The following is an 18266-nucleotide window of genomic DNA, read 5'->3' on the forward strand; positions in this document are numbered from 1 at the left end:
GTTGCTCAACTGTAAAAATAATCTCTTCGATGTGGCATGCACTTAAGTTGCGCCATCCCTAGATTTATTGATGAACTTTTATGCACAAACTAATATTAAAATTATATAATAACGCAGCGCAAAATTTTAAAATTAAAGGTAAAAAATTACAAAGGTAATATTAAAATTATATATTAAAGCAAAGTGAAATCCTAAAAAAAAATGGTTTGTCGTTAGGAGATTCGAATCCACGACGTGATAACAGCCACACGGTAAAAGCCAACGACACTAATCACACCCCCCCACACCCGGGACTGATAGGTTTTGAGCGATCTCAGCGCGCTCTAGAGCAATAAATGGAACATGTATTTATTGATTGGAGGGGATCCGAACACACAAATGGAATATGAAAAGTTCTCAAGCGCTCGAGAGCAGTGGAATAGAAAACGTGAATACCTAGTTTATTTTTCACTACTAGAGATTAGCCCCGAATTCGTGTCCGACCTCATTGATCTCACCGAGATATAGCGAGAAATAGAAATTACTTAGGAGATTCGATAGTTTTATGTTCGCACTGTTAAGAATCACACAAATGAGTACGTTGGAGCATGCAAAAAATAAAAAATAACTCCGAGAGCACTTAAGAACACGAGAGCGATCTTGGGGTGCTTGGGGACATAAAATGATACGCAAAAATTTATCGTACGTAAATGGAACACGAAATGCTGATCGGGGCGATCTCGATCAGTCAAATAGAACATGTTATTTGATTTCAGAGTTACTTACTTCAATAAATATATAGCTCGTCGGTTTCAAATCCTGGAAGAAATGATTTTTTCTTTAAAGCTTAACATTTCGCTACTCCAAAGAGAATCGAATAAATCATATATATTGGTTAAAACAGTCTTTATTACTGAAAATGTCACTAGAGAGGTTATGAAATTTGAATGAATAAATCTAATGGCTTGTCACAAATAATATAAATACTGTTACTTTTCAATGTTTTCCAATACTACTATTATTTTTAAGGAAACTCATTACATATATATCGCGATGGAGTTTGCGACACTTAACCCCTTTAGGTCTACTAAACACGATTATAAAAGTTATTTGCCAATAAAATTGGCGCATTCTACATGGCACACGAGAAATAATATTTACAAAAGTACTGAACTTCGTGAGTATACTGATGAATGATAATGAAAACTGGCCTTGTCTCGCAGCTTTCGGGAAAAAAAGACCAATAATATACACGGCTTCAGACGCATTTTAAGAATGGTCAAAAACTCCCGAGGACAGATCTTTTCTTTTAAATAGTTATTGGGAGCTTATTTATTTTACTTTAATTGCTAATTTGACTGTCTTGATAAAATCAGTTTAAAGAGGAATCGTCAAGCTCATCGGAATTGCGTTTTATTATTGGCGATTTAAAAGTAACGCAAAGCCCTAGCAAAGGTGAAAAATAAGTACATTTCTACGTAAAAATAAAACTTTCATAGCGTGCGAAATTAGACGTCATGGGCGAGACTGGTCGTCATTGTTACAGGCATAAATTGGCTGTCATTGGTGGGTTCGTCAACGTTTTAAAGGGGGGCATTTCTGTCATTCGGAGCTTAAGAAAATATACACACTAGACAGTTCCGCAATGAAAACCGCAAAAGTTTGACGCTTCCGCTTTAAGGGTATCGCGAAATCTTTTGCGACGAATACAATAACTGCGAGAAACGAGTGTAAATGTACAGAAGTTTTTAAAATTAAATAGAGGCTACCGGGTAAAAAAACGTACATCTCGAAATAATCTGCCTAAGTGACTTAAGGATATCGATAAGCCATATATTTGTTTAAAAAATAGTAATTTTTACAAGAATAAAAATGAAATGAATATTAACATATCGACGAGCATAGTGTGATCGCGTAAAATAGAATAAGTTAATCCTAGGGACTTTAGAACCAATAATGGCTTTTACAATACAAAATGCGATAATCGAATGTGAATTTGGGCTGTTTAAAATCCATATACAAAAGCGGTACAGCTACACACACAAAAAAAAAGGAATTTCCACAAAGGCCGTTGTCGCGATAAAAAAATGGAATGGCATTAAAAATATTTTCTTTTTTTTTCAAAGATTTACAGGATGTGGCCTAGCTTAGTTACACGAATGAATTTGAAATTCGTCCTTTTACAAATAAAAAACAATTAAGTTTTGGTTTTGGCATTCTAATTATTTAGTTTATGGGTTTGGCTGAAAGCCATAATTAAATAAATTATTGTGCCTGCACGCCCAAAGAGCGTTGCCTATAAAATAGTCCATGATTTTGGTTTGTCAAGCCTACAACAAATTCTCACGCGTTTCTAAAATTTTTAAATTAGTTATACACGAATCTCATGAACAAGAACAGTGTATAGTTTCATGGATTTTTGAACCATTAGAGATTTTAACCTCTGGTGGTAATGATTTCTAGAACCAGACATTGGTTTAACAGCGGGGAAGACTACCACACCACTGCTTATAAGAAACAGAATACAATGTAATTCATTCAGTACAAAGCGCTTCTGCGAGTGGGAGCTCAAATTGAAGACCCAATAGGAGTCCTCGAGCAATAACATTCGAGCACCGAGACGATCCACTTCGACGGATATCAGAGAGAAATGAGGCGGTCCCGATTAAAATCTACCCGGGCACGCTACTACCGGGGAAAATCTCCTTTACGACGAGCAAGACCAATTCTTTCCCAGTCACGTTCCGTCGAAGTGATAGTAGTATTTCAGTATATTAAAGATAGACAACTCTATAAAGAACACACTGATTTCTACTGAGATTTCAAGTTTTTACGTGGTTTCGTCCTTCCAGACAACAAAGTCGAAATGGGAAAAACGATGGAAGTCCAAACTAAAATGCTAAGACGGTTTGGCGGCTCGAGAAATCCAAGCCAACAACCTCGGAAGGTACTAATCGTTACCCGCTATTTTCATCAGGAATTTCTTAATGATAAGAACTAAAGATTAATATTTTATACATACCAGTATGATAGTACTCGGGCTGTTGGCCTGGTACGTTGCGATACTTAAATATTCGAGAACAGGCCGCTTGATGAAAAATTCCGTTCCAGGCTTGACAATCCAAAATCATAGACTAAGAGCAGTTTCGTGGTGCAATTTCTTGAGCCGCCTGTCGCCTAAAGCAAAACCCACTGCTAAACCAATGTGCGGGACTAGCTTACGAGTCAATGAAGACGCATTGACAGTTTTCACCATAAAGCCCACGTATTAATTATACATTTCAGGCAGACCCTTAAGAATAGTTAAGCTTATACCATATCTGGGGGGCTTCCAACGACGCCCGTCTATTTAATATTCAATTAAAAAGAACCACCGCGATATTGCGCGAAATCTATCAACTATTTCGACGTAATATCGTTACACGACACCTAAATGACACTGATGGAGGGAAGAAAGCAAACACGTTTTCAAATCATTACGGAGCGCGATGATAACGTAAAAAAACGCGCGAATAGTGAACTGTTTATAGGGTCGCTTTGTAAAAGGTAAAAAAACCGCGTTCGTCGGCGCTGGCGAGAATTTTGCCGTTGTCGTGGTTGGTGAGGTGCGACTTGAGGAAGGCTTTCCTCTTGAAGGAAGCGCCGCAAACCTCGCACTTGTACGGTTTCTCCCCGGAATGGATCATGACGTGAGACTTAAGCTTATCTTTCCGTTTGAAGGCCGCTCCACAAACTTCGCATTTAAAAGGCTTAACATCACTGTGAATAATGACGTGACTCTTAAGCTTATCTTTTCGCTTGAAAGCGGAACCACAAAGCTCGCATTTGAAAGGCTTAACGTCAGAATGAATTATTAAATGTGATTTAAGCTTATCCTTGCGTTTGAAAGTGGCTCCGCACAGTTCGCATTTGAACGGTCTCTCGAATGCGTGAACGATATGGTGTCTTTGTAAGTGGTCTTTCCGCTTGAAAGCCGAACCGCAAATCTCGCAGCGAAACGGTTTCTCGTTAGTGTGAATTTTGGCATGCTTGCTCAAGTGGTCTTTCCGCTTGAAGGCGGAACCGCATTGGGCGCACTGGAACGGCTTCTCGTCGCCGTGGATGATCGAGTGCGATTTCAGTTTGTCCTTTCTCTTGAAACAGGCCGAACAAACTTCGCATTTGAAAGGCTTGTCGGCGGGTGGGGGAGGGTTAGTGGCCACGTGGTTTTCCAACGGAGGGCGATTGCCGCCGAAAGGGACGGCAAAATGCTCGCATTGGAAGTGAGAATCGCTCGTGTATTTGCATAGTTGGTGATACTTTAACGGATCCATTTAGAGCGGCGTTCTTCGTTTCTACTTTATCGCCAAGTCGGAGAACACCGTACCCATTTTTTCAAGAGAAACAAAGAAAGAAATGCCAGTTCAATTTTGAGTTCGTACGTTTTTGAATGTGTTGCGGGATTCGTGGAGGAAGAACAGAGCTTCAAACAGTTTTCTTTAAGTTCGAAATCTATAAGAAAAACAATTAACATTGCAATTGAAAAATACTGAACAAATTACTAATTATAAAGAACTAAAATTCGTAAGTTTAAACAAAAAAGTTTAGTGGGATTATTAACCCCACGGAAGAAAGTAATAAAGACTAAACAAATTGGAAGGACTTAAAAGTATTTTACAATATAAAAATTTTGAAAAAAGGAACACCAATGTAAAAAAGGTCTTTATTTTAATTAAATTAATTAGCTGATTTTTTAATTATTAGATCCCAATAACTATTATATAACTATAAGTTATACTGTTATAACCAAAATGTATTTTTTTATACTTAGGGAGAATGATTATGGGGAGACGATTTGTAGCGTTGATTCCAATCCACCTCACGGTCTTCCCCCTAAAAAAAACTAAATCAGCGCGGTATCTCATTGGCTCCCTAAAACTGACGTCTTCCGACGCGATTGAAGCGCAAGCCGGTGACAGTTTCCCTTCCCCCCTCTTGTGCTAGAGGAAAACTAGGCCATGATGCCCGAGGATTGTCTCAACATTATCATTCTCCCGGCCCGTAGCCCGGATTTTTCAGTTGAGGGGGCCCGACCATGGATTAAACACTAAAGGATGTTCCACGAGCTAAGATTTCAATGCCGAGTTCGCGTTGGCTTGGTCGTAACGTGTTTCCTCCCCCCGCGCTTAACTCCCCTAGGGGCACCGGATATGATTTTGTAGCGCCATCTCGTATTTTTTTAAATAATTTCGCGGGTTTTTGGAACTTCGGGATTTTCGTCTGCTCTTTTATTTCAAAATTATAGCCACATGGATCAAAACACGCTTCTTTTATCAATCTTCAATTTCGTTTAAAATTACAAATAGTAAATAGTGAAAAGGTTGAATCTGCAATGCTTCAAATCCTAAAATAAAGATCTTCGGTAAGTATATAAACGAAGTATCATTGCACTCCCGTTTGTTTGCCCCTGGATAGAAAACAATTTCCGGTTTGCGAGCTCACTCCGCTAGGTGGCAAGGTTACAGAGTATTTTTGCGTTTTTTCGCTCGTGGAACATCCTTTAGTGTTAAATCCATGGCCCGTCAAATTACTAAGGGGGGCACCCTTAAAAATCAATTTCTTTCCTAAGGCCCACGAGGCTACGACTACTTTCAAATGATCTTATAGGTCCACACGGGCCACCCTGGCGTTTGACATTGTAACATGTGGTTTAAAAAGATATAAATAAAATTTATATAAAAGCTAAATCGAATTAATTTAATTAAAATAAAATAAAATAAACTAAAGAGTTTTTAAATATTAGATCTCAATAACAATTATATAATTATAAATTATACTGTTATAACCCAAATACTTAGGGAGAATGATTATGTTGAGACGTTTTGAAGCCAACGGTGACTGATTTTTCGGAGGTCAAGTGAAGGAAGTGGGTAATCGCTTAGTTACAATATCGTCCATCGGAAAACTGTCTCAAATCGAATCTACGGCACGGAGTTCTATATAATCCTTCCCCACAGAAAGCCGCCAAGATTACACGAAGAAAGGCGTGGATTTTCCGGGAATCACGAGGCTAACAGGGTACGGTCCATATATTATCTGTTCAGCTAAATTTGCGAAACATTATTTTTAAATATATTCTGGCTATTATGTATCGATACGTCTTAGCTTCGGGCATTTTGTTACTTCAAGAGCCTAAGGGCTGGTGGCTTTACGGTGCCAAAGCTTTCTTGTCTAATTGTGTTGTTCTCCCGATACCTGGGTTTTTTCGTGCAAATAGTCGATAATGTTTTGTCGCGGAACTTCATATTCCCACCATTGAGTTGGGAATATTAATCTAGAGATCAAATCAAATCTGCTCCCCGCGAAACAAGTTTTTGAAAATTACGAATGTGCCGTCTCCTCTAAAATGACGAGAAAACGTTATCATATGACCCGTGGCGCCATCCATTATTTAAAAAAAAAATGCCGGAAAACGCGTCTTATTTGAACGAACCATTGAGAAATAGACGGCGCCACGGGTAGAATGATAAAGTTTTCTCGTCATTTGGGAGCAGATGGCAGTATTCTTATTTTTTAAAAACTTGTTTCGCGAAATACTGAAATCCTACGTTTTGATTGGACCTCTAGATTAATATTCCTACCGAACTCGTTGGGTTGCAGTTTTTTATTTTTTTATTTAATATTGTTCAAGTACTGCTGTATTTTGCTATTTGCCAGGGTCAACACGGAATTACCGTGGTAATAGGCGGTTTTTCAGATAGTAACTTCATAAGTAACACAATTGGCAAAAATTACCACCAAACTGATTTTCAATCAAGGTTTAGTTTAACACAGGGCACCGTAGTGTCTAAAATAAAATTGGAAATATACTACTACCAAGCAGGTTTGTCTTTTATCAAGAATGATTCCTACTGTCGGGAGAATGACTATGAAGAGACGATCCGCGGGCATCGGTCTAATTTACCACCGCCATGAGAGGGGGGGGGGGGGAGGAAAAACGTCACGGCCGTGCGCTGCAATCGCGTCGGGAGAGCTTAGTTTTGGGGAACCAATGAGATACCGGGCTGATTTGATTAGTGCTAGGGGATTGTGAGTAACGCTTTAAATTGTCTCAACATAGTCATTATTCCTAAGTATAAATAAGTACATTGTTTATTGATTCGCTGGCAACCTGAGAGCAAAAATCAACGAAGTCGACCTATGGGATTTGAAATAAAAAAATATATATAATTCTTGGTATAATTCGCGAGCGCACTCTTTCAGAAGCGGGCCTAAATAGTGAGAGGGAGCGTATTTACATAGGCTAGATAACAATGGGAAGAATTTTGTGTTAAGATTGAAGGAATGAGGATCAATGAAGAAACTAGTGGCGTGTCCAAGCTAGAGGATGGCATGTGTTTTTCGATATAAAAACACGCGTCGTCAAGTCTACCATGGTAATAGATTCTCGTTGTCAAGCCTACCATGGTAATAGATTCTCGTTGTCAAGCCTACCATGGTAATAGATACTCGTGGTCAAGCCTACCATGGTAATAGATACTCGTTGCCAAGCCTACCATGGTAATAGATACTAGTGGTCAAGCCTACCATGGTAACAGATACTCGTTGCCAAGCCTACCATGGTAATAGATACTCGTTGCCAAGCCTACCATGGTAATAGATACTCGTGGTCAAGCCTACCATGGTGAAAAATACTCGTTGTCAAGACAAACATGGTGATAGATACTCGTTGTCAAGACTACCATGGTGATAGATACTCGTTGTCAAGACTACCATGGTGATAGATACTCGTTGTCAAGACTACCATGGTGATAGATACTCGTTGTCAAGACTACCATGGTGATAGATACTCGTTGTCAAGACTACCATGGTGATAGATACTCGTTGTCAAGACTACCATGGTGATAGATACTCGTTGTCAAGACTACCATGGTGATAGATACTCGTTGTCAAGACTACCATGGTGAAAAATACTCGTTGTCAAGACTACCATGGTGATAAATACTCGTTGTCAAGACTACCATGGTGATAAATACTCGTTGTCAAGGCAACGAATAGAGTAATCAGGCGCCATCTGCTTAGAAGACCTCTATCTCGGTGACACCACTAGTTGCGAAATGTTTTTATTAAATACTCATTACGTTTTTGGCTCTGAAGCTAGAAATGGTTTTCATACCGCCCTCAAAATTACTCCTAGAGAAAACTCTTCACCCATTACTACTCTTGTATACCTGCTTGAGCACACCGGTTAACCCCGAGCTAGAAAACGGGTATGCGAAACTTAGCTTAATCCGTCTGTGAAAAAAAAACCTATGTTAATATGTTTCCACGACGAGCTCTCTAGCTCTGGCTTAGCCTGGCAATTTATCAACGCCGTAAACCAAAATATTCTGAAGTTCCCGCCGAATTAGTGCTGACTCTTACTAGATAAAATATCCGTACAAGGGGATACCGTGTAAAATTATTACAGCAGGATTTAATACGTTTTATGCGCCAATTGCCTATTTCTGTGGATGCCAGACCGAAATCGCGAAAATGGGAAAAATCCGAATAGAAACGTGAAAGCACTGAAACAGTTTCACGATAGCGCCGCCGACATTCCCGAAACAGTAGTAAAATTGCGCTACTGCCAAGTACCAAGCCGATAATTAAGAAGTGCTTTGCTTGGGTTTACAAAATATACCTAATTTTCTAATAGACCTAATGTAATTAAAAATTCATTTTTAATACTATTTTTAAGTAGGTTCCAAATATTAATCAATTATCTCTTTATCTTCATCAAATTCGGCATACGCCGCCGATACGTTCTACCTTTGAGCCGCAATCAGTTTAATTTTTATCGGCGTTGGCGTAACGTTACGTTTTTAATTCGGATGCCTAAGCCTCGGTTTGAGTCGAATCATCAAATTTAAATGATATTTAAAACATTGATAATTGATAATATAAGATCGTTCAATATATAAAGAATTCTTATTATCTAAAGAGAACACAAATACAAATAATCAACACTTAGCTTCTTAATAATTCAGTAGTATGAAAACCGACAAATGAGTAACAGGCAAGCTCATGTATGAAATGAAATATATTTACATGAATAAACTTGAAAAAAATCATTTTCTTTTTTCCTTCCTCCACTTGTTAAGAAAATAAATTAAACAAAATATTGTATTTAACTGTAATCATCAATGTGAGGTTAGAAAAGCAAGAAGCTACGCAGACAGTATTTTAAGAATCCTACAACCACACTGACCAAACACGCCAGAGCGGCCCGACATTATTTTCCAGTGACAGCATTAACGTAAACTGGCAAGGCTGCTTTTCGAAAATTGAAAATTGCTCCAAGTTCACATAAAATGGGCAATTATTTTATTATTATATTAGCCATGCCGCAATAAGACAGTTAAGTTAATCGAAATTGAACCAATGCCACAAAACTACCAATACTAACCTTAATGTGACCACATGGTACCGAATTTCTTACAGGGATTTATCAGTTTTTCGAAGTTTGGAATGAAAACGCTTAAGCGCCAAGACTTTAGGCCACGGAATCTCTACGCACAGGAATTTTCGATACGGGTTGTTTAGTCGCTAAGGTCTTTAGGTACGATTTCATTTAGCATACTATGATTTGATGATTTGACCTATCAGAATAGTGGTTCTGGGTCTCCTCAGAGCTGGTTATTAGAGGGGGAGGGCACTGTAAAGTGGATGGGGGGGGGGGGCAAGCTGCCACTTAACTAACTTCAAAAGGTAAATTATTCTGGCATCCAGATGTGTGGCACCAAAATATCACCTAACATTCAGAGTTACATAGTTAGACATTTCACCCAGAATGGATTTATTTTTTCGTCCATGTCCCCGTGTGGACACCAATAATCTTGGAAAACCGTTGTCATATTTGAGCTATCGCCTTCCTTTGGCAATATTCAATTTCAGTGCAGCTCGTGACGAGATTTGCATTAATTTGAATCATTTCGCCGTGCTACATACACTAAAAATTTGTATACCCCCTTACCGAAAATTAATAAATACCACGGCCCCCTGCACGCGCTGCTAGTGGGCGGTGACTAAACAGACGGCCACTTTTTATTTCATTGGTAGTCTTGACAACATGTATTTATTTCGTTAGTAGTCTACTTAAAGGACCTCTAGCTTGGCCCCGACACTAGAAGGGAAAGTGGAATCCCCCATTTGATAAAACATGGATATCGCCAAAATTACGGCCATTACCAGGGCCGGACTGGCTAGTAGTTGGCCCCACCGGCTATGCAATCGTGTTGACCCCATTTCTCATTAATGCCACATTTAACCTCTTTGGCCCCGATCTGACTGGCGATCGCCGGTTAGCCGCCCGGGCCAGGCCATTACTTATCTATCGTTGGAAATCGGCGAGCCAACAGAAATGGCCAAACTAGTATGCGTTAAAAAAAAAGAGTTAAGATTGATTTGTTTATTTTTCGGCCACGCACATTAAGCACTTGTTGATTATACCCGATAGAGGGCTCACGACGTTGGTGTATTGTTGAAACATTGGGAGTTTAACGGAAGCGGTGGGTTTAAATAATCCAAGCATAAGTGGAAGTCACATCAAATTTTAGGATTGGATTAATGGAACACTTAAAATTTACAAAATGTTAAAACTATTCATCTGCCTAAAGTTGTGGGTGACTACAGAACTTAAAATTTCATTCATACTGCTCCGCGAAAATATCACAAAATTAGGCCAAAAACCACACATAAACGAAAAGTGCCAATTTCTTCTGGTAGACGTGTAGCAAAGAATCCCAATTTATTTAATAAACATTCAGAGTGCCCAATTTATTTAATTGGTCCAAAATTATCCTACAATCCCAAGTCATAGTTTGTTATCAAATCAATCAGAATACACTGTCTCCAACATCATTGAACTCGCTTCGATCGTAAGAAAAGGGATCATGAATATTTAAACACTATTCGCAAGCTGAAAATTAACATGCAAAAAAAAGTGAAAATAATATGGAACATAACAAAAAAAAAACGCATCTACCTACATACTTCGCAATTGACAAATTGGTTTCGAGCAATATAGAACAATCAAATCAATGGAACACCGAAGTGATCGACAATTTAACCCGGCCAGCTGAATTAAAGGCTTGGGCCTAGGGTATTAGCCTAGCCTATAGCTAGCAGCTTTGAAACTGGGGACATCTTGATTACTTAAGAGTGGGAAAATGCTATAAGCTTTGAATCAAATAACTTACCCTTAGTACTGGACGAATTAATATAGGGATATTTACGTGTCACTGAATTCGTTAACAAACGCGAAAACTCTTCTTTCTATACCTTTATCGGGGAAAATAGGCATAACAGCAGCTGTGCAAGTGCAAAAGTATCAGAAGGAGCAGCCATGTTTAAAAAACCATAGATGCTAATTCTAATTATTAAACAATGCCACTCCTTGTGATACTTTCGCACACATGCAGAGTGAGTTACATATTTTTCAGTTGAGAGGGATCATGTGATTTTCATTTATAAGAGGAATACAAATTTCCCTATATAAATTAGTACAAGGTATAAAAGTAACCTAACTTAACCTCAACCTTACCTAAACTTAAATTTAACATAACTTAACATAAATAAAAATGCAAAAAACTGCCTAGAATTGTAAACTGTTACTACGTTCAGTCACTTCTTCTGGCAGTGCTTAGTTCATACCTTATGTTCTCTCAAAGGTGTTTTTACTAAGAACTCACTCGCTTTCCCCTTTTATGGAGTGTGAAACTGAATATATTTTGTATCAATATTTTAAAAATTTAGTTTTACTGAACATTTCTTATCAGACTACACAAGCCTTAAAACTATAAAACTTTTTAATTTAAGAATAAAATAAGTTGTTACTAGTTAATCTTCTAAACTGCACTTTTGTAAAAAGTGAAAAAACCACAAGTTTCATTGTTTGCAAGTGGTTTCGTATTCGCGTGATGTGATTTCAGATTTTTTTTTCGTTGAGACTTGAATAGGCCTCCATGATCATGAATTTTACAATGCTTTTGCAAATGATCTTTTCGCTTGAAAGCAGATCCACAGCTTTCACATTTAAATGGTTTCTCATGATCATGAATTTTGCAATGTTTTTGCAAATGATCTTTTCGTTTGAAGGCAGAACCGCATAGTTCACATTTAAATGGCTTCTCATGATCATGAATTTTGCAATGTTTTTGTAAATGGTCTTTCCGTTTGAAAGCAGAACTGCACAATTCACATTTAAATGGTTTTTCATTCGAATGTATTCGAACATGTTTTTTTAAGTGATCCTTCCTTTTAAATGCAGACCCACATAGTTCACATTTAAATGGTTTCTCCGTACCATGTACTAACATGTGTGATTTTAGCCTATCTTTTCTTTTGAAGGCCACAGTACAAATTTCACATTTAAATGGTTTATCATCCGTGTTAGTCATAATCCGATTATTTAGTAAATCATTTTTATAAGATCCATCAGCTGCATCAAGGTGTTTGTAAGGTTTTTCTTCTGGATGAATTACAAACTGATTTTTAAGATAGCATTTTTGGTTAAATTGAGGTGGAAAATGTTCACATTGAAAATGGTTTTCAGTTGGGTTATATTTACATAATTCAAGATACTTAAGAGATTCCATAATGTTAGAAACAGACCACAGCTAAGCATTGAGATAACTCTATCAAAAATTGTTAAAACATTTTTACCTCTAGGTCAAAATTTTATCATAAAAAAAATCCGAACAATATATTCAAACAAAAGTATTCTAAGAAGGTCCCAAATTTATTATATGACACGAAAAAAGATGAATATTTACATATGGAATTCACCATAATAATATAAATAAGAAAGGTAAAGATAACTTTAGATTTAGAGGATGCATCAGGAATAATAAACAGTTGATCAGCGTTGCCAGACTTGAAAAACGAAATTATTGTATTCTTGCTTAAAAATTATTGATTCTTGGGATAAATTATTGCAATTCTCACACGGGCAATTTTAGCGTTAGCCGCGCGAAATTCAAAAATAAAATAGTGTAAATATTGAAATTTGAACTATCTACGTTATACTTATTTTACACTATAACACTGAAGTATAAGTATTGCAAAATTTATTGCACATATTTAAAAAATTACAAATTTAAATTTTTAAAATAGGAATACGAGTCTTAGAATAAAATATCTCTACAGAATCAGATTCTTCAGACAATAATTCCACTGAAAATATTAATTTGTTTTAAGAAAGAGTTTCAATACCAATTCCAAAATGAAAACTTACCGTTATTAGAAGTCGCCATTCTTTTTAGAAAATAATAATTGGTATAATGTTACCCATGTATCCCAAAACTGCTTTCAACGTGATTCTCAACCACTAACCTAAGATTACTAGAAAGGTTTAAAGGTTTATTTGTGCCATACATAGTACACCCTTTAGGATGAGGGCGGCTCCTTAAAGGAGCGCAGCATTAACAATAAAATTATTACAAAAAGTACTGTATACCGAATGAAAGAAGTTACTTAAGTTAATATCACAGTGGAATGGAGAGGAAAGTAAATACAATAGAAATAAAATTAAAAAAAAATTACAATTAAAATAAAAAATGGAAAAAGACTTATGTTATCATGAATCCAACAAAACAAAAATAATTTTATTAGATTTAGGTAGGAGAAAGAGGGGGGGGGGGGGACAGAACCCGAGGCCGTGGCGGCATTATGGACTGTTTCATTTGCTTTGCGTATGTCTTGCATTTTGGCTCTCCATACATATAGGATGGACGTGGATGGATGGTGGGCTCCAATTCACACCTTCTACTAAGCCTAGAGCCTCATCTATGGGTCGATACATATTTTTCTCTCGCCAATCAGTGGATATACCTTCCACCACAGTGTTCGGGCAATTGAAGATGACATGTTCTAACGTCTCTTCCGGGAAACCGCATAATAAGCAGGCAGCCGATGACCCGTCCAGTTCCTGGCGTCTAGTCCCCACAAGGATTGAGCCCGTACGGGCTTGAAACAGAAGCCCGCTACAAAAACTGCCATTGTAGCATGTAGACTTGTCCAAACATAGAGGAAGCAACTACTATCATGGAGAAGAAAAGCAGGCGCGCGAACAGTGGCCCAATACACCTTTGTGCCTAGTAGAGTGTCGCTACCTTTTAATGAATGGAACAACTATAACTTTATAAAAATTCCGTAATGACTGTCTTAAAATAGGAGTCGCTAAAAGCCTACGAACCAGGCTGAACGCCTGCCGCCTCTAGCGGATTTTCGTGCCTCACTTCGAACAATCGGCTTGTGCTAGAGGTATCGTAGTTTCTTTCTCCATTGTCCAAAGAACTCCAAACCCAATGACAAGTGATAAGCAGATAACGATAGGATTTGGCGCGGTACATAGAATATCGATGGGCGCACTGAACATGGGAACTGAGACCAGGGTGGGAAATAAGGATTCTTTTGAAAGTGAACATGTTACCATAGTCTATGGGCGAGGCCCGGGCTTACGGCCGAAGCCGAAGTTCTCCGAACTGCCATAACCAAATAAAAAACTGACGAGACTGGAAAAAACCATCTTAAACTAAAATTATTGAAATTATGGTACACAACTTTAAAATTTTGTAAATAAGCGTACAATATTGTACAAGCCTAAAATTATGGTACGACCAAAATTTTGGGCTAAAATTATTGTTTTGTACAATAATTATGGTACGTCTGGCAACGCTGCAGTTGATGTTTGAACTAAACTAAAAAAAAGTACTAATCACAGTGCTGCCAGGATAAAAATAATAATACTCAATATTTTATGCTAGTGATTATACTAATAAAAAAGTAGCATAAGTATTATGATACTTTTGTAATACTAAGGCAATAAAGGATCGGCTGGGCCATCTGAATACGTTCCAATTACGAAGAAATGTGTGTTTTTCTTTTCATTTTAGTTTAATTTTGAATGAATTTACTTCTTAGCTATTTCAGTTTACATAGAGCCACGAAGCCATCAAACCAAGAAGTTTCATAAACTGCTGGATTTTTATCTGTAGACGCGTTGGGATAAATCGAGGGGCTGATCACTCCACGTAATCGGTGTACAGAGCCGTACCTTTGACTGTACTAATGGGATTACGCGTAATCTTTCAAGTCCCTGCCTTTGGAAGTGCTAATGTAAACGTAATCCGGTGTACAGACTTTCTAAGAGTGGTTAACCCATAGACATAATAAAGAAATAGACACCTTACGCGGAGTTTGATTTGCCAAAAATATACGGGAGCGATAACTAGCAGACAACCGGTATTTGTTCCGTATTCCTGTGGTACCACGTTTAAGTGACGCCTGTCGATTAGGCGAGAAAATACAAAATCATCACGTGACACGTCACACATGTTCGTGTTTGTAATCTTTTAGGTACTCTGACCTGATTCGCGAATATTTTGGCTGTGAGAATTTAAAATAAGGTAAATTTGTATTATAATTTTTAAATAAGTCAATTAATTCTTTCAAAACCCAAATAAAAAGCAGCAGATGATCTTATAATTAAAAACACAAAATTCTAATTGCGAAATGATATTTTGTCAAAGGCTTAAGTAACTATCCGGTTTGTTGTGGTTAAACTGGTTATGGCTTGTTATGGGAATATTCTGAGATTCTAAATTGTATACAGAAGTAAATGGAATTTTGTTGAAAAGGATGATTCTACCTTGGATTAATAATGATTCTACTAAAGGTATGTAGCTATTGTCCTTGAAATAAAATTAGCTTTGACAATTTAAGTCTGATGGCTTGACCCTTCATTTCTAGATTTTTGTCCTTCGCTAATTGTGGAGTCTGAGCTTGCAATATAAATTAATAACTTTCTAAATGATGATGTTCGATTCCAACTTCAGCATCAAACATGTTCGTGGTGATCTGGTAAGATGTCCATGCCAACAATATTTCGTAATACAGCAAGTTCTAGTTCTTAGACTACATTTCTTTTATAGAGAGAGGAATATCTCTTCATAACAACTAAACAAAATTGGCTAAAAACCAAGGAGATCTTACTCAAATTATAATAACATAATTAAACCTACACGAAATGATCCTTGTTCAAAATTTAAAGGTGAGAAGTTAGCATCACCGGTTTTTTCTATTTCACTTTCAACTGGATGTAATTTCTTTAAATTAAATAAAAAAATTATTTTGACTATTTTTACTCATTTTAATTCTATGGAAACCAAACCAGAGTTGGAATGGCTTTTGGTGTGGCCCACCTTTTGCCATTTACAATTTGTATATCCCGTTCTAAAAAGTGATCATTACAAATTAAATCATGATTTGAATGTGTCGCGATTTACAGCAATTGTCCATTGAGAAAGTATTGTAGGTTTAGATAAGGGAAACCTATAGTTATATAAATATTTTAAATAAGAATGAATATTCATTGAAATAATATGATAGTTTAATCCTACTTATAAAGCGCCACTAAACTTAAGTGGCGCTTTGGACTAGGCGCCCACTGGCTCTCTGTTTCGTATCCGTCCTGCCTTCCACAAGGCATTGTCTCCGTTACGAAGCACAGGCTTGTGGAAGCCAGGACAGAGACGTTACGAGGAGTAATGAGCGCTTGGCCTAGGCCATGTAGTACCTAACGCTTAGGAATATTTATCCGGTTTAAAATCAGATGCAAAAACTTTAGGGGTGAATTTGATAAACGGGTAGTACTTTTATGTTAGCTAACATGTTTCATAATTCGTTTTGGTGATTTTTTTATTAAAAAGTTATAGAAAAAGTGTTTTCTACTAAAAATCTTGTTTTTATTTGGTAAAAAAGGTTAATTTAGTGTTTTTATGCATTGCAATAACAAGTAAAACAATACCGGAAAAGGTTTCATTCCATAAGTAGGATTAAATTATCATATTATTTTGATGAATATTTATTCTTATTTAAAATCTTTTTATAACGTAACCTACAATACTTTCTCAATGGACAATTGCTGTAAATCGCGACACATTCAAATAATGATTTAATTTGTAATGATCACTTTTTAGAACGGGATATACAAATTGTAAATGGCAAAAGGTGGGTCACACTAAAAGCCATTCCAACTCTGGTTTGGTTTCCATAGAATTAAAATGAGTAAAAATAGTCAAAATAATTTTTTTATTTAATTTAAAGAAATTACATCCAGTTGAAAGTGAAATAGAAAAAAACCGGTGATGCTAACTTCTCACCTTTAAATTTTGACCAAGGATCATTTCGTGTAGGTTTAATTATGTTATTAAAATTTGAGTAAGATCTCCTTGGTTTTTAGCCAATTTTGTTTAGTTGTTATGAAGAGATATTCCTCTCTCTATAAAAGAAATGTAGTCTAAGAACTAGAACTTGCTGTATTACGAAATATTGTTGGCATGGACATCTTACCAGATCACCACGAACATGTTTGATGCTGAAGTTGGAATCGAACATCATCATTAAGAAAGTTATTAATTTATATTGCAAGCTCAGACTCCACAAATTAGCGAAGGGCAAAAATCTAGAAATGAAGGGTCAAGCCATCAGACTTAAATTGTCAAAGCTAATTTTATTTCAAGGACAATAGCTACATACCTTTAGTAGAATCATTATTAATCCAAGGTAGAATCATCCTTTTCATCAAAATTCCATTTACTTTTGTTTACAATTTAGAATCTCAGAATATTCCCATAACAAGCCATAACCACAACAAACCGGATAGATACTTAAGCCTTTGACAAAATATCATTTCGCAATTAGAATGTTTTGGTTTTTAATTATAAGATCATCTGCTGCTTTTTATTTGGGTTTTGAAAGAATTAAATGACTTATTTAAAAATTATAATAAAAATTTACCTTATTTTAAATTCTCACAGCCAAAATATTCGCGAATCACGTCAGAGTACCTAAAAGATTACAAACACGAACATGTGTGACGTGTCACGTGATGATTTTTTATTTTCTCGCCTAATCGACAGGCGTCGCTTAAACGTGGTACCACAGGAATACGGAACAAATACCGGTTGTCTGCTAGTTATCGCTCCCGTATTTACCCCCCGTAGAATCTTGGGTCTATTTCTTTATTATGTCTATGGGTTAACCCCTCGGGATAAATCAATATATTTTTAAGTAATAATTAAATTATGTATTAGGAACTTGATGGCCTATCTCGTCAATTCAAAGATAATATAACTACGTACCCTAGATTGGAAATCAAGCTCCTTGAACGTAACGCGGGCTCTTACTGAGTTCCCGGCGGAAGTCGGGAAAAATGGCCTCCATGGAGCTGGCAGGGCTACCGACATATAGTTAAAACGTAAAAA

The 18266-nt window shown here is 36.8% G+C and overlaps 1 protein-coding gene across 2 annotated transcripts; it reads right to left on the bottom strand.

Annotated features, from left to right (window-relative positions):
- Window positions 1–2969: 2969 nt before the first annotated feature.
- LOC149948077 (uncharacterized) lies at window positions 2970–9229 on the bottom strand. Of its 2 annotated transcripts, none has more exons than XM_090172837.1 (2): window positions 9049–9229; window positions 2970–4470 (listed from the first exon to the last, which is right to left on the bottom strand). In XM_090172837.1, exon 2 carries the CDS (start codon window positions 4290–4292, stop codon window positions 3504–3506), a length of 789 nt encoding a protein of 262 aa, XP_090028963.1. In that variant the 5' UTR covers window positions 4293–4470; window positions 9049–9229; the 3' UTR covers window positions 2970–3503. The 2 variants fall into 2 exon arrangements, with proteins under 2 accessions (XP_090028963.1, XP_090028964.1); XM_090172838.1 differs by lacking the exon at window positions 9049–9229 and adding an exon at window positions 4786–5219.
- Window positions 9230–18266: the final 9037 nt, after the last annotated feature.

The sequence above is a fragment of the Leiobunum rupestre genome, chromosome 4, assembly GCF_980474605.1.
Source record: "Leiobunum rupestre chromosome 4, qqLeiRupe1.1.hap1, whole genome shotgun sequence".
Lineage (NCBI taxonomy): Eukaryota > Metazoa > Arthropoda > Arachnida > Opiliones > Sclerosomatidae > Leiobunum > Leiobunum rupestre.